The sequence below is a fragment of the Triturus cristatus genome, chromosome 12 (assembly GCF_964204655.1).
Source record: "Triturus cristatus chromosome 12, aTriCri1.1, whole genome shotgun sequence".
Taxonomy (NCBI): Eukaryota; Metazoa; Chordata; class Amphibia; order Caudata; family Salamandridae; genus Triturus; species Triturus cristatus.
Genome location: NC_140595.1, coordinates 419,100,157 through 419,125,498, shown reverse-complemented (window position 1 = coordinate 419,125,498; position 25,342 = coordinate 419,100,157). Strand labels below are relative to the sequence as shown.

The 25,342-nt window shown below is 44.2% G+C and overlaps 1 protein-coding gene across 2 annotated transcripts in view; it reads right to left on the bottom strand.

The window, feature by feature from the left end:
* Positions 1-25,342, bottom strand: part of LOC146776042 (fatty acyl-CoA hydrolase precursor, medium chain-like) — a 762,376-nt gene that overhangs the window by 671,337 nt on the left and 65,697 nt on the right. For both annotated transcript variants that reach the window (XM_085639201.1, XM_085639202.1), the window contains one exon: positions 17,169-17,335. In XM_085639201.1, coding sequence (XP_085495327.1) covers positions 17,169-17,247 — 79 coding nt within the window. In that variant the 5' untranslated portion in view covers positions 17,248-17,335. The remainder of the gene's footprint in view (positions 1-17,168; positions 17,336-25,342) is intronic.

Below are 25,342 nucleotides of genomic sequence, written 5' to 3'. Positions count from 1 at the left end.
GCCTGGCCGAAGAGGGCATGAAAGATCTGAAAATGGATCCTAAATTCACAGTTGTTCCGAACAGCGGCCCCCCAAAATATGTTTGGCCCAGGACCCCCAGAATTCGTATGATGTACCTGCTTCCACCCTCTAGGAAGACAGAAAGATGAAGTATAGTGCTGTAGAAAACTAATGATTACTGCTGAGTTGGATACTGAACAGACAATAATGAGCAATTTGTGTGCTTGCTGATGTTAGTTGTGAGAGGTGTAATTTCAATCTCTACCATAACATCCTGTCTTTGTTTTAGCATCATGATTTACCACCAGGCAAGTAGAGAACCATGTCATTTGGATATGGATGCATGTCTCTTTAGGAGGGGCCTTGCACAATCCCTTACTCTAGAACATCCTTATATGTTTTTGTTTACTTTGTCTTGTGGCTGCTTCAAAAATCTCTGGGATGTTTTATATATTAGTCTATTTATCATGTTCAAGCTACCCGTTACTTATCTTGTTCAAAGTTTCCCGGTGAAAACAGGTCAACTATTTCCAGTAGTTTAGTGGAGGTTCCTGTTCTTTGAGTGATGGCCTGAAGCCTCCATCAGTGTGTGTATCCTATCAAAGTTTCTAAGGTCAGTTATCTTGGTGCTCGAATGTGTTAGCAACAGCTGTCTCTTCGATCTTAGACTCTGCCAAAGTGACACAAATTAAAAGACCCACATTGAGACTTGTAGTGTTAAAGTCAGACTTGCATAGTTGCTATTTGAGCATGCTTCTGTTAAAACCCAGGCTCCTGCAGCAGGCGCAGAATGCACCCCTGCAGATTCAAGCAGGGAGCCCACATCACCTACTCAGGGGTTGGTCCATTGCTTACATGTCATTAGCCTGCTCCTAGTTCAATGTTAGATCCACATTCATAGCATTCAGTAGGCCTTTCAAAGTAAAGCAGGTCTTAATTCATGCATTTGTCTAATAAAATGGAAAACTATTTTAAGGGAATTACACTATTTGTGGTGTTGTGCTACTTGATGTTAGTTAAATACATTTGGGATTTTCCAACAGTAACTGTTGAAACCCACCTAAACTGGGGGCAGGCTTTTGTAATGGTCATTTTGAAACTGACAGAGAAGTTCGGGATGAAACTAACTCTACCCTACTCATTGTTCACTCACATTCAGTTCTGTGATCTGAATGTTACACGTCTTTGTAGCAGGCATATTAACCCTTTGCTCTACTTTAGGGTGAGCTGAAACTGCCACTAGACACAACTCTGCTCTCTGTCCAGCAGGAGTATTAATCACCAGAGTTATATTGGTACTTTTATTGTTGCATGACACTGCTGGACACCCAAGGAAAACTGTAGCACCTGCTATAAAACGAAAAGTTATTTTGAACACAGCAGCCCCCATCCCACAAGCTCAGTGCCAGGAATATCTGCACCAAGTGCTAAAGCCGCACAGCAACAGAGCAATGCCATAAAAAATCCAACATATGCATCATAAGTCATCATTTGAATTTTTTTTATTTTTTTTAAAGCAGTAAAAAATGGCATTATTTACCCGAATCGAAGTCTGATCCTAAAACCCTGAAGATTCATTAATTGCAGGCAGGAAGTGCTGTTTAAATAAGTGGGGATCAGTGGCCGGGGCAGAGGGGGAGGCATCCGAGCCCAGCAGGCAGCAGAGGGTGTCACCAGTGCAGCTCTGCCCTCCGTCTAGTTAAAGCACTTTGGCATGCTGCCATTTACTTTTTAACGAGGCTTTAATGTTCTTTCACCTCTTCTTAGAGCCCCTGCATCTCCACTCTGCGTATTGCTAGAAGATCAAACTTTTCACGGCATTCCCATTTAAAATGCCGTGGCTGGTGAATGGTTTAAATCTCTAGCTAAGCAGAGACGATCGTGCTTTGGGAGACTGTCTACGCGCTTGGAAAAAACCCTGCGTGCGCCAGCGTGAGTGCACAGCTTTCTGGGAACATTGATTGTGAGATAGATATAAGTTTCAGCATTAGAAATAGCCCTGCAGGGATCAGAGGGTAAAAGATTCAGCCCAAAGTCTCTTAATGTTGGCATAGTGATCCTTCATCCACTGAATTTGATGTATTCACTTTCACTATGAAACACACAGAAACTACAGTCACCACAAGTCCAAATTCCACTGCATGGCTGCACTAACTGCATTACAACCAGGTTAACTTAACTGCTTACATTCTTACGCAGCACTTCTCACACTGCAGCTTTACTGCATCGCTTGCGTTCATGTCTGACATTACCATGTGCACACTACGGGGCAGATTTATGAGCTGCTTGCGCCACTTTTGCGTCACTTTTAACATGGGAAAAGTGAGGCAAAAGTGGCGCAAGGGGCTCATAAATCTGCCCCTACATTCATACTCCATTCACAGGGATTGCTCACATTGAATTACTCACACTGTGCTCCCAGTCAACTTCTTGCACTGCATGACACAAGGCCCAGATGTAGGACCATTGGAAATTGCGACTTGCATATTGGGCCAATGTGCGAGTCGCAATTTGCGAGTTGGAATTTGCAAGTCGCAATTTCCAATGTACAACAGTGTTGGAGACACTGTTCGCGATTCCCGATGGGGTCACAAATTGCATGCCTCATGAATAATAATGAGGCTGTTGCACTTTGCAACCCCATTGGGATTGGTGGGCACTCCCAGGGATGGTGGCCTGGTGGGGTCAGCAGACCTCCATGTCTGGGATTGCTTTTAAATAACGCAGATTTTGTTTTATGCAGCCTGTTTTCCTTGAAGGAAAACGGGGTGCATTTAAAAAAAAAATTACCTTTTCATTTTCATTTTTAGGTCGAGCCTAGAGCAGCGCATGCGCTGCTTGCCCGACTTTTAGTAAGGGGCTTTTAAAAGTGCAACCAGAGGCTTTTGCTGGCCTCAAGCTTGCGTGCACGTGCGCGTGTACGCACGCAGCCGCCATGTGGGTTTCTGTCAAGGCTCTTTAAGCCTTGCGTGCCTCTCTCCGCCTTGTTTGCTTCAATTCCCTCCTCCACCACAGATCGTGTCTCTCGGTAACTTCAGCCTGAACAATCTGTCAAATGTGTTCACATCTGAATCTAGCTTTCAGCATAAATACTTTGTAAAATGTGCCCTGACTACATCCAAATTGGCCATTTTGTGTGTTCTGCTGTTTGCTTTACTTCCACCCCTCCTCACGTTGCAATGTACTCCTCCTAAAGTAAATACATGTGAGGTAATGTGAACCCTTCTAAGCCCGCCATTACTCATCACAGCTTTCAGGCGCTCAGGAGGCCTTGATAATGTAATCGGACTGTCTTTGAAGGTACCCCTGCACCCCAGCTTTTAGGTGAGTGAGCAGTCGCAGTCTGTCACCCCTTCCTGCCAGATGGCCTCCGAGCTCTCCCTCTGTCTGTGCGCCCAGTCTGGGATGATGAGAGACGGTTCTTACCGGCACGGACTGTCGCCTCACTGAAGGTGGTGATGACGTTGTGTCCCAGCACTTCCAGGGGAGCCTTTCAGCGGCCGCCATTGTGACATGTTAAAGTGCTATGTGCCTGTGAGATTCTCACAGGGCGTCATGCCCTGCTCCCTCCACAGACTCCCCACTCCACCGAAGCCTGCCCGGCGAGATGAATGAAGGTGCCAAAATGCGGCGTGAATACAAATAATTGAAGCGTAATCATGACAAAACCTTGTCTTTCAAGTCACTGATTTTTTTGTTTTTATCAGGTGTGTTAATTTAATCAAACTTAAAGTAAACTGCATTACAACCACAATTATATAAAACGTTTTAACCAGAGTAACTCCTTGTTCTATCACAATTTTGACATTTGGAACTTTTATCTTACTAGGAGTCAGCTGGATGGACGAGAATCTCCAGTCTTGGCTTAGAATGCTGTTAAAATTGTTTCTGTGTCCTCTTCGTCAATTGTTTCGGAAGTGTACCTATTTAGTGAGCAGATGTGTTGTACAGTACAACCAGCCACCCCAGGCTTTCCTATCCAACAGCATTTACATTCTGAGTGTTGAAACTCACCAGTTTCGGTACTTTGGGCATCATTAGTTCAGGGGGTGCAATGGCACAGGGGCCAAGGGATCGTAGGGGCGCACTCCACTCCAATTATGAATATTTTTGCTACCAATCTGGGTGACACTGTGGCACACTACACATGCTTGAGTTGGGGCCCATGACATCCGTGCTACACGACTAATACATTTGCATTATTAGTATATGAGTATAATGTTCAGCATGCAATATGCTTTGTTATTTCCAAAGATAAAACCACCTATCTAAGGGGCATATTTACAAGGGCTTTATCTCTGCTTTTTTGGCTTACAAAGCCAAATAAGCAGAGATGAAACCAGCGACCTATTTACAAGAGGGCGCTAACATGCATAATCGCACGTTAGCACGCTTTTTCCCAACACCTCCCTCTGCATCTCCAATGAGATGCAAAGTGGGCGTTACTGGGCATACCCAGGACGGTGTACCTTGCAAATATCGCTGATGTTTACATCGCGATATTTACAAGGCAGCCCACATGATTTTAGCAGACGTTAGATTTTGGCGAAAATGGCCGTTTTTGCCAAAATCTAACATCTGCTAAAATCCTGACTTTAGCCATCCCTAACATAAGGGGTGGATTATGCTGATACGACCCTGTGGGTCGTATCAGCAAGGTTATCACCGTTTTGCAGGGAACATCGCTGGAAAACCAGCGATGTTCCCTGCAAATGGGAGATAACCTCGCTATCTCTGGAATTTGTATCGCCCTGGAGTAACGCATTGTTAATAACGCGCTACCAGGGAGATAAATTCCTGAGATAGTATGCAATAATATTATTATTGCTAAGCACGGCCAGCGATAGTTATCACTGGCAGTTGATAATATGCCCCCACGTTCTTCGAAGAAGGACAAAACCAGCGTAGGTATAAAAGTTTTTGGATTTGATTGTGTGATTTATATTTAAATTGTTAACTGAGCTCGAAGTTTCCAGTTTCAGTAAACTCAGGTTAGAGTTGACACCAAAAGGGAGTTCTGCAAATTATTAACACTGGGAGCCTTCGCGGCCGAATTTGTTATGCTGGCTCCTTCGCACGTGTGTGCACGCATGTAGAGCCAGGCTGACACGTGGAGAAGTGTGGCTCAATGATTAGAGCGGCAGACCCTGATGCAGAGATCTAGCCCGGGACCAGGGTTCAATTCCCCGCCTCGGCGGGTCTTGGGCTAAAAAATTCCACTGACCTGATAATTCTCACCTCGGTGCCATTCCAATCATGGAGTCCCACTCTGCAACTCTGGGCAATAGCTTGCTTAATCTCTACAACGGCCCCCACAACGCTAAGGATGCCTGGCCTCCAACCTGGGGGGTGCCCAGGAGTGGACGCCTCACAGGGAAAGCCAGGATGAGTTCCACAGCGGTATTCGTACAAGCGCCTTGAGACCCTTGCGGGTGAGTAGTGCGCTATACAAGTATCAATTTACAATTACAATTACTGTCCCAGAAAGCCATATCAATGCCTGTCTCGCAAACAACACTTAGAAGTCTGGCGCAGCACATGCTGTTGGCTGGAGCAAAAATGAACAAGGGGGGCTTTTTTATGCAATCATAGTCTGTAGACATGCTGCCCAGAACAAGACATAAAGCTGACCATGCTCGTCGGTGATGAAAGGAGTCATATTACTGTACAAACCAGCTCTTTCACAATGTTCCCCTGGGATTTCATTATTTGTTTGCTGCCAGAAAATTAACAAGAAGAAGATTAAAACCTAAAAGCTCAACTTGAGAAGGCAGTGATCAGGCATTATCCAAATATAAATGATGATTTTTAAAAGTTCAAGAATTATGCCCGTTTTAAAGAAATTATATCTGGAACCCCAGCCATCCAGAACAAGCATTGGTATAGCCAATAGGTCTTGCCTTTGAGACCTTATAAGTATTTAGTTATGCAGCACAATATCCTTGGTGCAACAACATCAACTGTTGCATGGCTAAGCACTTATAAGGTCCCAAATGCGAGACCTATTGACTATGCCAATGCTTGTTTAAGGGCAGGCAGTGGTCCCTGGACCACTGCCTGCCCTTAAAAAATGTTTGCACATACATTCCCAAAGGGAAATGGATCCCTGGGGACCCCTTCCACTCTGCGAGTGATTTACCACCCTTCTGAGAAGGGTGGTAAACTGCGAGTGTTTAGCGACCGCAATTGCGGTCGCAAAACATTCTTAATGGCTGTTGGAGTCGCTATTAGGAAAGGAATGCCCCTTCCCAATAGCGAGTCGCTAAACAATATTTTGTGAGTCGCAAATTCTTTGTGACTCGCAAAATAGGGTTATTGCATGGCCCACAGGATTTTTGCATGTGCAAACGGGTCGAAAATCCATTTGCGCAGTCAAAAATCCATCATACATCTGGCCCATAATCTCGGTCTCAGTCAGCAAGTCTAACTACCCATAATGCAATTTGAATTGCCTGACAGCTCCCTTCATAGTAAATTTACAATGGTGTGGGAACTCTGCACTGTCCACACGCCTCTCACAAAGCTCACATGTTACACTGTTGTTACGGCACTAACATTGTCTGCTAGCACTCCAGTCACATCGACTACCCAAACTGTATGCACAACTCCACTGACACTGCTCTCGCACTCATCTCTCAACACTGCACTACTATTTCACTTGTGACAGATTTATACTGCACCATTTACATTACTATCAAGCAGCACTTCTCAGACTATTTCCAATTACACTACCCCACAATGTAATGATCACATGGCACCCACACTGAGCTGACCACACTGTGCTCACATTGCACACTCAACCATCGCTCAATATGGTCCCTCATTGTGCTCCTTTGCCAATGTGTATATCCTTTCGGTTAATAACAATATTACCTCCTTGGGAGCATAAAGCAACATTAATGCCACTTGCTTGAAAGAACTATTTACAGAAAAGACCAATTAAACAAAATTCACTGCACAGAAGCTTTTGAAGAAACACAAAGGAAGCGTGCCACGAAGGAGCACGGTGAGGTGTGGTTTTCTCCTCTTTACCCTTGCTTCTGACATTGAGTCCCATGTCATGTTATGTTATGTTAGTGTTATTTGAAGAGCGCATGTACACCTGTCAGTTTCATGGTACTGGAGTGTTGCCAATAAGGTAGGAGGACTGTTGGCAAGGTATTAGCAATATGCTTGGATGAATAACCAGGTTTTTAACAGCTACCTAAATTTTTGATAACAAGCGACAGATCGAATCTCTGGGGGAAAGAACTCGAGACATTGGGCACGATAATTGACAATCTCATTCCGCCAGTCCTCTTCTTTTTAAATTTGGGTAACAACAGATAGTTCAAGTATGTGGAGAGCAAAGTGTGGCTGGAGGTGCACTTCTGAATTCTGGAGGTGATAAACAACTGCCTTTTATTGTTGAGTGTTTTGAAGATGATGCAGCCTGTTTTGCATAATGTTCTTTCAGTCACTGGTAGCCAGTGAAGTGTTTTCATCAGGGGTATAATGTGGCACCAATTGTGTTGTTACTATATAAGTCGGCTGTCTGATTCTGGCTGATTTGTAGCCTGTTGATGAGGCATTTTGGGAGACCAGTGTATAAGGAGTTTGTATGTTCTATCCTTGAGGTAACAAGTGTGATAACAGCTTGAATGAGGGCCTCTTGGGTAAGGAATTTAGCTATTTACCATATTCTCGCGAGCATAAAGAAGGATGCAGAGATTACTGCTCCAATTTGTTGCTTCATAGATAGTTAGTCATCAGTATTCACATCGAGACTCTTTACTGATTTTTTGGGGATTGGTGAGGGGAGGGGGGTTTCCCAACTTGGAGGGCCAGAATGATGCTGTCCAGTAATCAATCTTACTTTTAATAATAACAATTTCAGTTTTATTAAAATTCAGTTTTAGATGGCTGCTGTTCATCTTGTCGCAGAAGAACAGGACCGTGGTTTGAAAAATAGATTTGGATTCTTGGGAATTATCAATTCAAAACAGCAACTGTATGTCATCCGCATAGTTGTAGATCATGCACTTCCTCTCTTTGAGAAAGTGGATTAGTGGTTGGAGGTAGAGTTTGAAGAGGTGAGGGGAAAGGGAGGAGTCCTGTGTCTCTTCTGACTCTAGAGGTTTGATCGAGCGGTTGAGTTGTTTAACGGGGCACAGATTGGTGTCCTGCCTTAGTGTGGTGAAGCCATCGTGTTATGCCAGATGGTGAAAGAAGCCAGGTCATTGAGAAAGATGATGGCCGGTCAATAGGTGACACAGCCTATGCAGTGGGATATGAAGAACGAAGACAACCAGCTCCAGTGGGGAAGAGGAGAGGATGCTCCTGTGAATACAGAGCCAGAGCACTATCAGTGGGCTGAAAGGAATGGGGACAAGTGGCACCTGTTAGAGCACAGCAGAGGACGTAGGCAGTGAAGTAGCATCCATAAACAAGAGCAGTGCTCCGGTAGTGGGTCAGTCAGGAAGATGTTCCTGACCCATCCAGGGGCAGAATCTGTGCCAGACACAGAGTAGTGGGAGACAACTAGAGTGGTGGTGCACAACTTGGGAGGAAGAACAAAGTGATGAACCTAGTGATGAACCTGGCTCTTACAAAACAAGGGCAACTGCCAAGGGTTTGGGAACTAACCCCATCTGAGTTAGCGAGCGAAGAGGGCCCTCACCCAGTTGCATGTTCAGGTGGTTGCCTGAACAATGTTTTCCCAATATCTTGAAGCCTATTCCACCAGTTGTCTTGGAAGGTCTGTACAATGTATCGTTCTTCATTTCTGGGCATTCACATCCCTGATCATTGTTTAGTTACTCTATTTATGTTGTCATTTGTGGGAGAGGAACATGAAAGGTGGAGGACATGTCCTAGAGATGGCTTAGGTAGCTCCACATGTTTTTCTTCCATTCCCTTTAAAGATCTGTTTCCTAGATCAGATGCTAAATGACTTAAGGGGAGTTATTGTGTTGGCGCCCTTTTTGGACCCACAGGCCTGGATGTTACTCTAGTTTCTTTGGTCCTGCTCCATTCCATGGGATGTTCTTTGCTGAGGGATCTGTGCTTTAAGTCGGAAATTTGGTAATAGGGAGTTTGTAGGTCAGGCCTCCCATGTCTGGTACTCTGTTGGACGTTGGTCTTGAATAAAGGGGTGATACTTCATCCTAGCCATGGTTCTTACTGATGGTTGTTTTGTATATTTTTCCTCAAGGTGTTGTATTGCCAATATTTGTCTGTCTCCAAACTATCGAAGGAGCAATTGTTGAATTCCTTGCTTTGGATTGGGGCCCTCCTGTGTACCTGGCCCGTTTGTATTCCTTCATGGTACAATAGTTTCTTTGTAACCTTTAGAACAGCAGATCACAACCATGCTGCTTCACATGTCTGTCTGAGGGTGGCGTCAATCAAACCTTGTTTGAAAAATATCCTTGGTCGGATTCCTTCCTGGGGCCCCAGGGCAGATCTATAAGGGTTCCGGCTACCTCCAGATGGACTTTTAGGGCTTTCCTTTGGATGCCATTTATATAGTTAGTGAGTAGACATCAGTGGTATAGCTAGACCTCCTGCAACCCGGGGTGGACCCTAAGTTTACCACCCGGTGCAGGTAAGAGCGGGGTGGGGGAGTGAGAGGGGGTGATTGGCGACTTGTTCTGGGGGACTAGCGGCTGATGGAGGACTTGTTCTCGGGACAGGGGATGGTGGTAGTCGACATACATGACTTGCTCACTTCCGCCGTCCCCAAAAACTTTACTGCACAGGCCCCTTTCCAAATGGCACTCTTTATCGGGTAAACCTTTTTGAGGAGAGAGACAGAATTTACAATATTTAAAGATTCCACCAAAGCTTCACTTGTCCTCAAAACACAAAAGATCCAAACTCTAAAAATAGACAACTAATGGTTTTATCAATACTTGTGTGAAGTTGCCTGAATTTCACTCCTGCGTGCGTCACTAAAAGATAAACTACAAATAAAGGTACCGCTTTCCCCAGAGAAAATAATCAAGTCCCTTATCATGAAATGCAGTGTTTGACACTAAGGGCCTCATGTAGGTAAATAAATTTTACCGGTTCTTAAATACCGAGCCGTACCGAATCGGTAAATTAGAATCGGTAAGTTATATGTAGGTAAAAATTCGGTAACAGTTACCGATTCGGTAACATTCGGTAAATACGAATCGGAATTCACCGATTCGGTAAATACCGAGGTGATAATTACCGATTCGAAAAATACCGAGGTGGTATCTACCGAATCGGAAAATACCGAGGTGGTATCTACCGAATCGGAAAATACCGAATCGGTATGTACGGATTCGGTAAATAACATCACATGACTTGACGAAACAGCTAATCCTGTGCAACGACAGCCCACCCAACCAGGAACTGCCCACACCCAGGCAGGTGTACACAATTAGCCGAAGTGGCCACACCCAGGCAGGTGTACATAATTAGCCGACCCTGGAGAGGCTTGGAGTGCAGAGGAGAGGCAGGGAGCAGTTGCATGTGCGAGCGGGAAACGAACAGCATGTCCAGCCAGAGAACACAGAAAGACGGAGGGGAAAGGAGGAGGAAGCTCAAATTCAGCCCCAAGGAACTCCAGGTGCTGGTGGAGGAGGTGGTGAAGCAGCACCAGAAGCTGTTTGGGAGGCAATCCCTGCAAGTGCCTGAGGCCGAAAAGCGCAACATATGGCTGGCCATCCAGGCGCAGGTCAATGCTGTGGGAGTGACCCACAGGGACATTGAGGTCCTCAAAAAGCGCTGGTATGACCTGAGGATTGTGACCAAGAGGAAGATGGGCGACATCCAGAAGGAGGCCAGCCAGACCGGAGGTGGAACCAACAGGGCACCTGCCCTCACCGAACTGGAGGAGCTGGTGGCGGCCACAATCGAGCAAGAGAGCGTCGTGGGTCTTGGGGACGCCGACAGCTCTGCCAGAGCCGCAACACACCAAGGTAAGACGAAAGCACAGCAATGTAGCCTCCCCTACCCCTATCCCACATCCCCCATTGTGAAACGAGAATCACACTGCAGTCCACACGTGTCAGTGCAGACAGGCAATGCATTCCGGGAGATGTAGTCAGGGCAACACTAACCATGACGTAAATGTTACAGGGCAACAAGGCATGTCACGCACTCGAGGCACAAGGAGACAGAGGACAGATTGGAATGTGAAATGATTTATTGTGACGCTTGCAATGCAGCCCTTCGGGGACACTGAGCCAATGTTGTTTTTCTGTCCACAGATGTGACATCATGCAGTACAGGGCATGCTGCAGGGGAGACGGCACACCGGCCACAAAAATCACCTCTAGCCAGCACGAGTTCAGACCAGGGAGCAGGCCCACTTGCAGCCGCACCACCAACACAGCCAGCCTCGCCGCACACAGAGCCAGCATCACCTCACCGAGAGCCAGCATCACCACAACCACAGCCAGCATCGCCACTCATGTTCGAATCACCGGCCACATCTCCGCTTGCAGGTGTGAGAATGAGGAGGCGTCCAGCAGCCAGGCTACGAGCCTTCGACACCTCGTCAGACGACAGCATGGGCCCAGAAGACCGCACCGGGCCCCAGGAAGGGAGCCATCCCACTGTGCCCCACACCTCACAGGCAGCACAGACGGGAGCAAGAGGGCGCCGCAGGTCGCGTGTCCAGAGTCCACCAGCACCCACTGACGGCCATGGTGTCTTCTTGGGGCTCGAGGGCCAAATGTTGAAGCAACAGCGCCTGCAATCAAAGGCAGTTATGTCAGTCCAGAGGCACATGCGGGTGTTGAAGACAAGCTTAGTCAACATGGACACAAACATTGGCGGCATGGCTGCGGGCATTCGGGACATGTCCCAGTCAATCCAGCAGTTGTGCAGCAAATTAGATGCTGACATCGAAGCACGGCGCCGGGAACGCCAGAGAAGGGACACTACCAGCAGGGCACTCAACCGTCTGGCAACTGCGACTTCCCTACTTTGCCGGCGCTCTGTGACGATGCAGGAGGGCCTAACACAGTGCTGCAGCGACCTGTCTCGGGGGATGGTGCAGGTGACAAGTGCACTAGGGGTGCTATTGACTAGTCAGGCGTCGACAACTGCTGCAGGGGATGCTGCGGAGAGCATCGACACCAGCAGCAGCATCACACCCCCCGTCCCCGAAGCACGCAGGAGCAGCAGGCGGCTTGGGGTTGGCTCTAGTGAGGATGCACAGGCCGTGCAATCCACCACTGCAGCGCGTATGCGCAAACATTGATGTGGCCCTGCTTAGCCACTTCCCATTGGGTGACGTAACCCTGGACATACTCCTTGTATAGATGGTATATTGCCAGATTGGCCTGTTCATGTGTTCATGGCGTGGTGCCACATTAAACTACGTCATGACTTCTCACAACTCGCTGTGTCCCCTCACTTACTCAGAAATAGTTGCATGTGATCTCTGCCCGTCTCTCTCTCCCATCGATTGCAGTTGGCACTCTAGCTGCGCTGCCCTCTGGCTGGCCTGACTCATCCTCGTTGTCCTCAAAATATGTTAGTTCCACATCTGTACCTTTTTTCGTGGCAAGGTTGTGCAGCATTGCACAAGTGGCAATAATCTTGCAGCAGGTGATGGGTTTGTACTGGCGTGCGCCTCCGCTTTTGTGGAGGCAGCGGAACCTGCTCTTCAGTAGTCCAAACGTGCGCTCCACCACATTGCGTGTTGTTTTGTGGGCCACGTTGTATCGTCTCTCACTCTGGGTTGCTGGGTGTAGGTAGGGAGTGAGGATGAATGAACGGCATGCATATGCACTGTCACCTGGATGAGTAAAAGGGAACCATCAGTTACATGCCTCTATACACTCTGATTTGCAGGTTTCAAGGGGCGTCACTGTTACTTACCCAGCAGGTATCCCTCTCCGAATTCGCCGGCACTCAGTCGTGTGTAGATCCCACTATTCTGGAAGATGTAAGAGTCGTGGGTGCTCCCAGGAAACTTTGCAACAATATCTGTGATGATGTTCCCTGCATCACAGATCACCTGCACATTGATGGAGTGGGTGGACTTCCTGTTCCTGTAGATGTGCTCTGTATCAGCTGGTGGACAGATTGGGATGTGTGTACCATCAATACAGCCGATGACATGGGGGAACTGTGCCATGTGATAAAAGTCTGTTTTTGTTTTCTGCAGTGCAGCCTGTGTGTTTGGGAAGCTTATGTAGTGGTGCATTCTCTGCATCATGGCATCCAGGAACTTCCTGAAGAAACGGGACAGGCAACTCTGGGATACACCACCCACCGCAGCTATCACCACCTGATAACTGCCGGATGCCAGAAGATGTAGGCTGCAGAGCACCTGCACATGTGGTGGTATGGCGTGCGCCCTTCTTGTTGGCTGGTCCAGGAGTGGGTGCAGGTCCCTTATCAGGTCCATGATGGTTTCGGGGTGTAGCCTGTACCTCTCATGTATCTCTGCATCAGTCAGCTGGAATAGTGTGATGCGCTGTCTGTAGATTTGTTCCTCCCGTCGCCACACCCTCAGTCCTGCTGCCTGTAGACGTAGGCGCCTTGCAATGACGTACATGGCGGCCATGTTGTCCACGCTGTTGCATTTTGGGATTGCTTATGTGCATTGTTGATGGTTACCACCTGCTTTCAATCCGTGTTAATTACCGACTCTTATTTACCGATTTTCCTGGATTTCTTAATTACCGACTGCTCCTACATGTCATTTTAAATTTTTACCACTTCATATTTACCACTTCATATTTACCGATTCGTTAATTATGTATTCGGTAAATATGAATCGGTATTTTAGAATCCGGTAACTATGAATCGGTATTTACCGCCTCATATTTACCGAAAAGTGGTTTTTGGACTCCTACATCTCACTTGTCTGAATACCGGTCGGTAACGGCATATTTACCGAAAATCGGCCGTTACCGACCGGTATTTCGCTACCTACATGAGGCCCTTAATGTTATATTTTGCCTGGAATTCCAAAGTATGATCTGCATTCGCTCAGTAGATAAAATTCATAACCAAGGCAAAGGGCACACAAGCCTTTCGAACCATGGCTGTTTACTCTATAAATCTGTTTTCAAAGAATAATCCACAGAACACCCCGAGTGGTATTTGGAGATAAGTTGTCTTCCCCTTTACATTTCTGCAAATAAAACAGCAAAGGAAAGGTTGGTCAGGATAGTTTAAAAAAGTCGAGCTACCGGAAGTTGATAGGTGTGACAATTGAAAATCATCTGACATAAAAAGTGTGTCCTGTGTATATTTTAGAAAAATATTGTCCCACTGAAGCTAATAATAATAAAACAACACTTTATTTTGTTCAGTATCCTCTGATATACAGCCTCTGAAACAGCATTAAAAAGAAAAGGATAAAATACGGTTTGCTGAAGTTATGTAAAAGTAAACTGGTTTAGGCGAAACAATTTGTGGTTTAGAATGCAATGGGCGAGGCATGCATTAAAAAGAGGATTAACATATTCAACAAGCAGCAATTAGTTTGGTGTGCAGGCAAAATGCATCACATTAAAACGGCTTTTACTTACTTGTAGTAGGTCAGGTGATGTTAGTCCGAAATTCATTGCGTATGACACACAAGGAGACAGGAAATACCTGTCTAGCAGGCAATCAAGCTAACCTCTGGGGTTTAGTTGTCACCCGAGAGTAAAGGGGTAAACGAACCTGTTCAGATGACCCACCCATAGCCAAGGGGTGCCCAAAGTAGGTCCAGGGGTACCTGCACTATGCCAGATTATTGGGACAAAGCAAACACAAGGAGACGATGGACAAAGCACTGAAACTTTTCAGACACTCACCCTCTGTCATAGATTTGGGTTGAATCCATTGTTGTTCTTTAGCTCACTTCGCCACCCCAGTTCAGATCCAGCCATATCCAAATCTGTCTTGACCCTGTGCCACATGGGAACAGTCCAGCCCAAACTACCAGGCCAGGTCCTCCCTGGACTGGAAAGTGAGCAAGGGACCCACGTCTGGGTATACCCTGCCAAATTAGGGCGAACAAAGCAAACACAAGGAGACGATGGACAGAGCACTGAAACGTTTCAGACAGACTGGTGTCTTCAGTCCAAGAAACGGTTGAACTTGTTAATAAACAAAACCCTGACTGGCATGAATCTTCACTGGGAAGAGTCACCTAAAGAAGTACCTCATATTTTGGTTTCTGTTGTTTACCGTTCAGTTTTTTTTTTTTTTTTTTTTTACAGAATGGCAGAGCATTGACAGTTGTAAATCCCCAGCAACTTTATTATTTAGTGTGTTGGAAAATCCACAGTGCAGCATCAGGGCTGGGTGTAAGGCAAAAAATAGCTCTGTCAGTTGTGTATTGAAGAGAAGCTGCTCAGGAAGAAACTTCAGCGGTAAATTGATGAAATGATGACAGAGAAACATAAATCAGATTTTTATTTCTATGGCGCTTCGGGAATTTTGCTGCAGCAATTAAAATGTTATCCAGGATTAGAGATGTGGATAAAGTGGAATTCTGGATTTCAGTGAAAACAGATTTAAACCTGCCTTTATTTTTAGAATAACAAATGCCTCTGCCTCTGTTTATATTATGCTATCGGAAATCTCTATCAGTAGCATTCAACCTCAAAGCAGTAGCGTCTCCTCCGGATTGGCAGGGGAGTGTCACCCAACTGATTGGCTCAGAGCCAGCTTATGTAAAAAAAAACAATTTTTTGGCATCGTTTTATTTACATTTACCGACTCTTATCTAGCGCTGTTGGGAGGGGTGGGGACGAAGCATGGGAGGGAGGAGGAGGAGTGCTACGTGCACTCCACTCCCTAAGTGCTCATGTGTGTTTGGACGGCCATCTCAGGCTGACCAAAACAAACATGTTCACTTAGGTCTTCTCCAGCCCATCTGCATTGAGGAGCCGGGCTGGAGAAACCCCACATACTCCCTGGTCTGAGCAGGACGTCTTACCTTTCAGATCAGACCAATCCCCACACTGATAGGACAGGGAGTCTGTCCCAGGGGCTGTTGGGAGCAGGGAGAAAGAGGTGAGGTGGCACCACGAGATGCGATGCTGGAGGCGACCGGTGGCAAAAGGCACTTTTTTTTCTTTTTATATTGTATTTCTAACTCCGCAGCGCGACACCTTCCCAGTGAAAACCCACCCGCCCACCACCTTTTGTTTATGGCGGCCGCCGCTGCCTTAAAGGCTATAATTGCATGATTTATACCTGTACTGCTGAACGAGTAAAGTACTAACGACTAAACCTCTGAGAACAGCCACATTTTCAATAGAGTTGATGGAAAAGTCATGAGCATTGAACATTCACAGACAGGTGAAATTTCCTGATTTCTAATTGATCTACTAAAGTTAAATTGTTGCTTCATCTGATCTATACACCCAGCAACTAGATATTGAATGCCAAAAAGAGAGATCTTACATTGTTTTACTAGCGGTAATTCAAGGCTTTCCTGAGTCCCAAGTGTCAGCTGGAAGAAATAATTCCTACCAACCACTGGTCACTGCTTCCCATACCAGTGGTAGAGTGTCTAGGTCTAGGGAGCAGTGAACTCAAAGGGAATGGCCGATAGTCTGGTAAAGCAATAAGAAGGAGTGACAAGAACGTTTTTCTGATTGGATTGCAGAGATTGGTACAGAAGATATTTTGAAGTTTGTCAACCTGAACACCAGTTCAGTATCTTTGCAATTGGGACAGACTAGGTGTAATGATCAGAACACAGTACGTTGCATGACAGGAAGCCAGTGAAAGGAACAACACTTGTGGAGCGACGTGGCAAATTTTACGGATTCCAGTAACATCCTGGTAGCTGTATTTTTAACTTTTTGACATTGAGTAAATCTAGAATATGGGAAGCATACATATAATCAACATAAAAACCCACAGAGGAGGGTGCAAAAGGTCTCCAGTGGAGGTTAGATTATACCTTAAAACAGCAGACAGTGACCCATTTTATTGTGCGTACAGTGAAAATTGAACATTGCTGCTCGCAAAAACAATGTAGATTTTAGCTTCTGAGATGAGTATAAATATGAATTATATTTACGAGGATTTGTTTGTGTCTCAGTCAGCATTAAAAAGTAATTAACAGAACAAAGATGTAAAAATGAAAACTTCAGTTTCCAATAATTAAAAAAATACTAATAAATCACCTTAGCTATAATTTGGCTCAATCAATATATTGGGAAATAGACCAACAATATTTGTCTTACCTTTTGCTGCAATGGCTACCCACCAAGCATTAATACTGAGACACAAAAGAGCGAAAGTAGTTCCACGGCAGGACCACATTTCTCCAGCTATCTGTATATATAGGTATACTTTAGTTTATTGGCAATACCGAGGTCAAATGCGTGCTTCAGCGGCAATGGAAAAATTGCTGAAAAGTGAAACAAAATACAGTTATGTAGAGGCAACCACTCTAAGACACTGCGTTTCGATGGAGAGAAAACTCATTTCTAAATCTATAATATATAATTACAGATGTAGAAATGTCTTGCACAAGTATATATAATGTTTTCATTTTACAGAATCCCTTTGCTCACCCCTAGTCTACAGCTATTGTTCTCTAACCATTCCCACACTGAAAAGGGATTTCCTCCAGCTCTTGATATTAAATCTTCAAATTTTTTTTCATGACAAGAATAGCCTGAGAAAAGGTTAGTAAAAACTCCCAGAACTTTAAGACTTTATGAATATGAGCAAAGTTTCCAGGACATCCCCTTACTAGAACACCCAACCTGACAATGGGAGAAAAGTTATTCCCACATGAGATTACAGTGCTCCAGGGTACAATTACATGTGAATAAATAGATTTCAAACCGCATATTCATATTCTGATACCTCTACTATCAAAGATATTTGCAAATCAACACTCCTAGGTATTCACATAGTATTTTCAAGGGTGCCAGGAGTATCTATAGGAAGCCGGGACAGACAGGCTCCAGGGAACAATTCTGGACATTTTAGGGTAAATTAAAATCAATGAGAAAAGGCCTTTATTTGTGGCTAATTATACGTACACAACATTTGTGCTTGTAAAAATGTCTCATGGGGTGCCATTGTACCTGTTTAACATTTTTCATTTTCCACTACAGGGATAACAGTGAATGACAAGGGTGTCTTTCTGTTGGGAATTCTAAGTGACATCAAATAGAAAAAGAAAGCTGAGCTTGAGTTTTCTATGCTAACACTCAGAAATACACCCATATTATTTACTTTTTGCCCATCTCTAATTGTATATACTGTAGCCCCCCCTTCAAGCATTTGCCCTAGCTTTCAACATTGACGCTGGGACAGAGAAGAAATAGGCTTGCCTTACAAAACATGGGCCTGCCTTTTTCCTCGCAAAGTAAATATCTGGCCCCCTAACACCTACCCCCACTACCCTCTAAATGTATAACTCCTTCCACCTTGCACAAAACACCTAAGGGGCTTATTACGATGTCGGTCGGAGTTTCTTCCAACAGACACCGTGGCGGAATCGGGACCGACCAACCTCCGGTCGGTGGTCCCGACCGCCTAATTACAATGCAACCGCACATGGTGTGGTCGCATTCTCCCATTTCTCTATGGGAGCTTGTGTAATGCCCGTAAACCTACAGTAACACAAGCTCCCATAGAGAAATGGGAGCTCGAGTTAATCCCTGAACCCCGTGGCAGGCACCTCGAGGTGTCTGCCACAAGATGCAGGGATTACGGTGCCCCCTCGGCCCTCAATCAGAGGCCACAAGGGAAAATGGGCCCTGCTAGGGGCCCCCAAAATGCTTTAAGAATGGCTTTCCATGACAGTAAGCCCCGCATGGAAGGCCTGCCGCAAACCGTGCATCATAATCCAAATGGCGTAAAACGCTGTCCATATGGATTACGGGCTGGTTCAGGGAGCCGTCGGAAGGCACCCAGAATGACTAGCTGTATTGTAATCAGCCGGTCGGAATTGAAGCTGACGATGACAGTCGTAAAGCCCTGACCTTTATGAGCGACATCATAATAGTGCCCTAAATGTGAAGAAACAGCATGGCCTACTGCCACCCATCTCCACTAGCTTCTTAAAGCCCAACTCACTGTTCTTTCAATGAGAGTGGAGAGCTAATGCCACACTGTCAGTGGCTCACACCGAATTACTGATCAGCACAGCTACTTTTCAGTCAGCACAGGTTTGCAGAGACGTACACTGACAGGGTAGCATGGCAGTTAGAACAGGCTGCACACTGTCCCTATTCTCCCACCTCACTCGTGCCTCTGGAGTCATGAGAGAAGCAGTAGAAGGTGGGTCAAACCACCAGCTGGCATTCGCCCATTTCGGTCCGTTCCCCCCATTCGAGGAGGTGAAACAAACATTAGGAGAATGTTTCCCTTGGTGCCATCACACCAGTGGTAAACAACTTTTTCCCCCACAGTTGCTATGTCATAAAAGTGAAAAACTGGCTTTCAATCTGTATTGTTCGCATTGATGGCTTTGACAGGAATATAGAATAGTAGATGGGTAACTGAGAACAACTGGTAAGTTTTCTGAGTGACAGCAAATAGACTATGAGAGCGATCCCTGAGATGAAAAATATCCCCTTTATTTACAGTTACACATTTTTATTGTATATGGCCCCTTTTTACATCTTCCCCTGCTGACATCAGCTGTGCATGAGTAGAAAAGTCATAGGAGACCCATATTCAACACAAAATCATCTGCATCTGCTCTCTGCCTCTTATTAAAATAGGTGTACTGACGTTCACCGCTCATCACCCTCTGGCCATCCCTCCCTTTTTCCACCCAAATTTTGAAAATGGTCCCTGGCATCATGCCAAACTTTCACACCATCCTCAGCATTACCCCTCTTTCCTTTTCCAAATATTAAACAAACATAATACCTGACTTCCTGCCACCCATCAATTCTGCATGTGCCCTCCCTCCCAAGTTGAAGGGAAACACTGTGTGCTGCCACCTACATCACCTCAATTCTTTGCCCCCATGGCCATGTGTAAAACATACCTTGCCTCCTGTCCCCCCACCACCCTCTGCATTTAGTCATTCTATTACCCCCAAATTGGAGAAAAAAAACTGCCGTTCTGCCACATACCCACTTCTAAAATCCTCAATGAAGAATGCAAAAGATCTTTGGTGAAGGTTAGAGTATACCTTAAAACACCAGAATGTGACTCATTTTAGTGAGCCAAGAACTGGGAATTGAATATTGGACATCGGAAATACAAGGTACATTTTTGCATGCTCCCTTCCCATTTTAAACTGCTCACATAGGGTTGAACTATATCAAATTAGTTCATGTTTTTTTTTTACTAGGATCTAGCTTTTAAGTTATGCTTACTTTCAAAGTTCTCTTTTTACAAGAGAGAGTAGTAGTGCAGTCACATACCTCAATTTCATTTTTTTTGCCAAACTCTTCCTTGATGAAAAAAGGGGTGGCAAAAGAGTGACTGCTAGAAAGTCATCCTTTTGCCCTGTTCATCCCCATTCTTTTGCTGAATGATACTGGTATTAACTGACTTTAACTGCACCCTGGGCTCCGTTAACCGGGCCCAGGACCAGTGCTATGTGTAAAATTGGTGATGACAGACCCTTAATGTCCCTAGTAGATAATAGGGCCAGGGGGTACAATCTACTTATATGTCCATAGTATATAATGGAGTATGGAGGTTTAGAGGCTGAACAGATTTACTGCGCTTGCATGTGTGCGCTGCTGAGTGCCTGCTGTCATTTTAAAGGCCGCTTGGCCTTGCAGACTGTCTATAAAAGTTAAATTGTGTGCAAACTCGACTTTGGTGGTATTGGCACTTTAAAAGGGATAATCTAGGGGGCGTGGCTTAGGCGCCTTCGGAGATGGCTGCCGTTTCCGAGAGCTCCGCGGTGGCGTGAGGCGATAGAATCTCTCCAGGCTGTCCCCGCTCACTTTCGGAGCGTAGAAACCGCTACTGATATCATCAGAAGTGTTGCTCCATGAAACGCGCTACAACCACCGACGTATGGTGAGCTTTAGGATGTCTTTTGGCTCCATAACGGCTGCAATGCACTCGCGGCCGCCATTTTGTTTTTATTTTTAAGGCGCTCCTCGCGTTTGCTGCCACTGTACCTCAGAGGATGTCTGTTTTTGACGAAATGACTGCCTAAACAGAATTTGGTTGCGCTTCCTTTGAGCTCCTTTGTTGTTTTTCGCTTGGTACTTCATATTTGAACACCACAGTTGTGCTACCTTATCTGACACAATTTATGTTCCGTGGCTTGCTATTTCTGCACTTGGAGAATGATTTGGTTGTCATAAAACCAGTTTGACAGGGCAGGGATGTTACTCTTCGCTCCGTACTGCTGCCAGCTCACTTTGGGTGACAATACTCTCTGGATCAGAATTTTTGGAGCTGTCACCAACGTTTCTTCTCATATAGTGGCGTTGTGTATTGTCCTACATTTGGTAGCTTCATACAGCTATATTTTACTCTCCAGAATTTGCTGAACATCACCTTCTTTCAGTTTAAGACCATGGCAACTTCTCGGTCTAATAGTAAAGAAACTCCGCAGTCTAATGGTGCATCTTTAGAGGACTTTAATCCTTTTAACATTCTACAAGAGAACGCAGACGATACCCCCAGTGACTCTGTGGCTATAAATGGTTCCTCTCCCTCTACGACTCGACTAGGCTCCAAACAGGGGTCCAAAATACCATCTTCAGCTCCCTTCATGCCTAGAAAACGAGGAAAAACGAACCCTCCTTCTCCTACTAACTCTTCTTCGCCTCTTTCGATGGAACTTCTTCTTGAGGAGATCCGCGCCCTCAAACCTTATATGGAAGAAACCAACATTCGTTTGCCGAGCTTGGAAGATAATTGGTCTCACACTGAGCAACGAGTTGATGTTCTGGAGAAACGAGTTGATTCTGTTCAAGAGTTCGCTGTGCAAGTTCCTCTTATTCATAAAGAAGTTGAACATCTTAAACAGCAAGTTGAACATTTAGAAAATTGTAATAGACGTAATAATCTATGCATTTATGGTCTGGCTGAAGGACTTGAAGGTTCTAACGCAATATCCTATTTTCAGTCCTTTCTTCCAACTCTTCTTGGTCTTTCAGAATCTCCGTCATTAAACATCCAACGTGCACACCGTTTGGGCCAAAACCCCCGTTCTCCATCTTCCTCAACGAAACCCAGAGGAGTAATTTTGTATTTCCTAGAATATACGGATCTACTTAAAGTCTTACAGGCAGCCAAACAGAGAGGAAAGATTTCTTGGAATGGTTCCAATCTCTTTTTTGCTCAGGACTATGCCAAAATAACTGCTGACCGTCGGAAGATGTTTTTAGATATGAGACCAGCTCTTCGCAGCTTGAACGCTCGTTATGGCTTATTTCACCCCTGTCTTTTCAAATTGACTTACAACAACAGAACAACCAACTATGAAGACCCCGCTGTGCTTCAACGATTTTTGGACTCTTGTGAAGGAGTCTCTATGGACATTTCTAAATCATAATATGACGTGAATATCCTTGTCTCAATTGTTTAATATTTGTTACTTATTTGTCCACAAGTGTGAATTTCTTTTGTTTCGGTCATATTTGTAAGTTTTAGTGTTATTATAATTTTTCATATTAATTATTATCTTACTTTCCCCCTTTTACTAGGTTGTGGTTTCTGTGCTCCCTTATTCTCAGTGTTCTTCATTCCGCCTGGATGATGTTCTCTGTGTGCTTCTCGTCCTGCGACCTCTCATCCGGCGTTTGGCCCTCCCCATGTGGCTCCACCTACCCCGACATTATTGTTCTTTTGTGGTATGTCTTTCTATTATTGTATTGTTTTACCAATTGTTTAATTTTGTTTTGTCTTTTTGTTTCCTGTTACCTTTACTCCTTCCCTCTTTTTCTCCTCATTCCTCTGTTTCATCTCTATTTTCAGTTTTTCTTTTATGCTCCTCATTTATATCATCTTTTTTTCTCATCCTCATTTTTTCTTCTATCTCATGAACTTATGTATTCCTCACTGCTATCTCTTTACAATAATGTTCTTTTTTCATATTTTGCTTAATAATTCGCATTGTTTTTGACTTTATACATGGCAAACTTTTTCAGGAATTGTTTTGACTAATTTTATATAAGATTTAAATGTCGTTAAATATTATATCTTGGAATGTTAAAGGTTTGGGTTCTCCTATCAAACGTCAGCGAGTTTTGTCACATATTGCAAATTTAAAGGGAGATATTGCTCTTCTACAGGAAATTCATATACCAGATACTGAAATAACAAAATTACGACGGAATTGGGTAGGCCATGTTTTCGCATCACCTGGCTCAGGAAAACGCAATGGCGTTGCTATTCTCTGTCATAAACGCTTGGATGTCCAGCTCATAAGACAGGATAATGATGCTGATGGTAGATGGGTTGTGATTTCCTTACTGATTAACAAGATCCCTCTCACTATTTTTAATATATATGCTCCCACTACTCAGGATAAATTGTTTTGGCCCCAAATTCTTTCCCTTTTAATGCAATGCACTGATGAGTATTTGATTTTTGGTGGGGACTGTAATATGATTATAGATCCCTTTATTGACAGGAACTCCAACTCCAGATTCGTCCCTTCTTTTATACATTCTCAATTCACTTCCACTATCTCTCAAAGAGCTATTGTAGACTCTTGGAGACTTTGTCATCCCACACTACAAGAATATACTTATTATTCACCAGCTCATTCTTCACAATCCCGAATAGACTACCTTTTTATTTCCAGGGCTCTACTTCAACACATTTCTCATTCAGACATAGGATCTATTCTAATTTCTGATCATGCCCCAGTTTCCTTAAGTGTAGATCTACTTCATCCCATTAAAGGTACTAGACGCTGGAGATTTAATAATTCTCTTTTATTAGACCCTAAGTTCACACCAGCCTTTCTCGATTTTGCCTCCTTATTTTTCGAAGAAAATGAATCCCCTCAACTGTCTCCTCAACTTGTATGGGATTCCTTTAAAGCTGCCACTAGGGATTTTATCATATGATTTGTTGCTCAAAAGCGACGTGCAGCTTCTCTTTAATCTCAGGCACTTAATTTACAAATTAAAAAATTGGAACATCTTTATTACTTATCAAAAAGCCAGTCTACCTTAGAGGAACTTATTAATGCCAAACTTTCTTTTAATACATTTTCTACTGATTCTGCAAATCTATATTTACTTAAATCTAGCGCTAAATTCTATAGTGCACAAAACAAATCTGGCAACCTTCTTGCTAAATATCTCAAAATCAGAAAGGAACATACTAAAATTGAATCTATCATATCCTCATCTAATACCGTACTCCATAAAGACGAAGACATTCTTTTAGAATTCTCAATTTTTTATAAATCACTATACACTCCTGAATCTCCACCCTTTTTATCTGACATTGATCAATATTTAGCCTCTATTCCTCCACCTCCTTCTTTGGATGTGGATTTCTCCTCTCTAGAAACTGATATACACACTAAAGACATCCTCAAAGCTATTCAGTCACTTAAAAAGGGGAAAGCTCCGGGACCTGATGGTTTTACTATAGAATTTTATACCCATTTTTCCAATTTGCTTATTCCCAAATTACTTAAATTATTCTTCTTTTTTATAACTTCCCAGAGATCTGAAGGTTCATTTCAAGAGGCTTTGATTTGTCCCCTTCCTAAAGAAGGTAAAGATCATTCACTATGCAAAAATTACAGACCTATTTCTTTAATCAATTTGGACTATAAAATCTTTGCGAAAATTCTTGCGCTTCGTCTAGATACTATTCTACCTCAATTAATCGGTAAAGAACAATGTGGTTTCATTAAGGGTCGCCACCTCTCTGATAACACCGTCTCTTTTTCAATGTACTTAGTAAATCTCATTCCCATAAATCCTCGTTAGCAGCTGTGGCTTTAGATGCTGAGAAAGCATTTGACAGGGTTAATTGGCAGTTTATCTTTTCAACTCTTACTTGGTTTGGTTTTGGCCCTAAATTTCTGTCCTATATTTCACTGCTTTACTCTTTTCCAAGATCATTTATTTTAGCTAATGGACTTGTTTTCTCTTCTTTCCCACTTCTCAGAGGTGTCCGGCAAGGTTGTCCTCTTTCTCCCCTTTTATTTATTTTGGCTTTAGAACCCTTCTTATCTAAAATCCGGATGAACAAAAATATTACTGGTTTTCCTTATGGCGATAAACATCTAAAACTCTCGGCATATGCCGATTATATTCTTTTATTTATATCTAATCCTCAGACCTCCTTACCGGCTTTTCTTTCAGAAGTCTCTACTTTCTCTTCAGTTTCAGGATACAAACTCAATGTAGACAAATGTGAAATTCTTCCGTTAAATAAATATTGTTTCCATGCTGATTTTGTATCTTCTTCTTTCCACTGGAGCCCTACTAAGATTAAATAC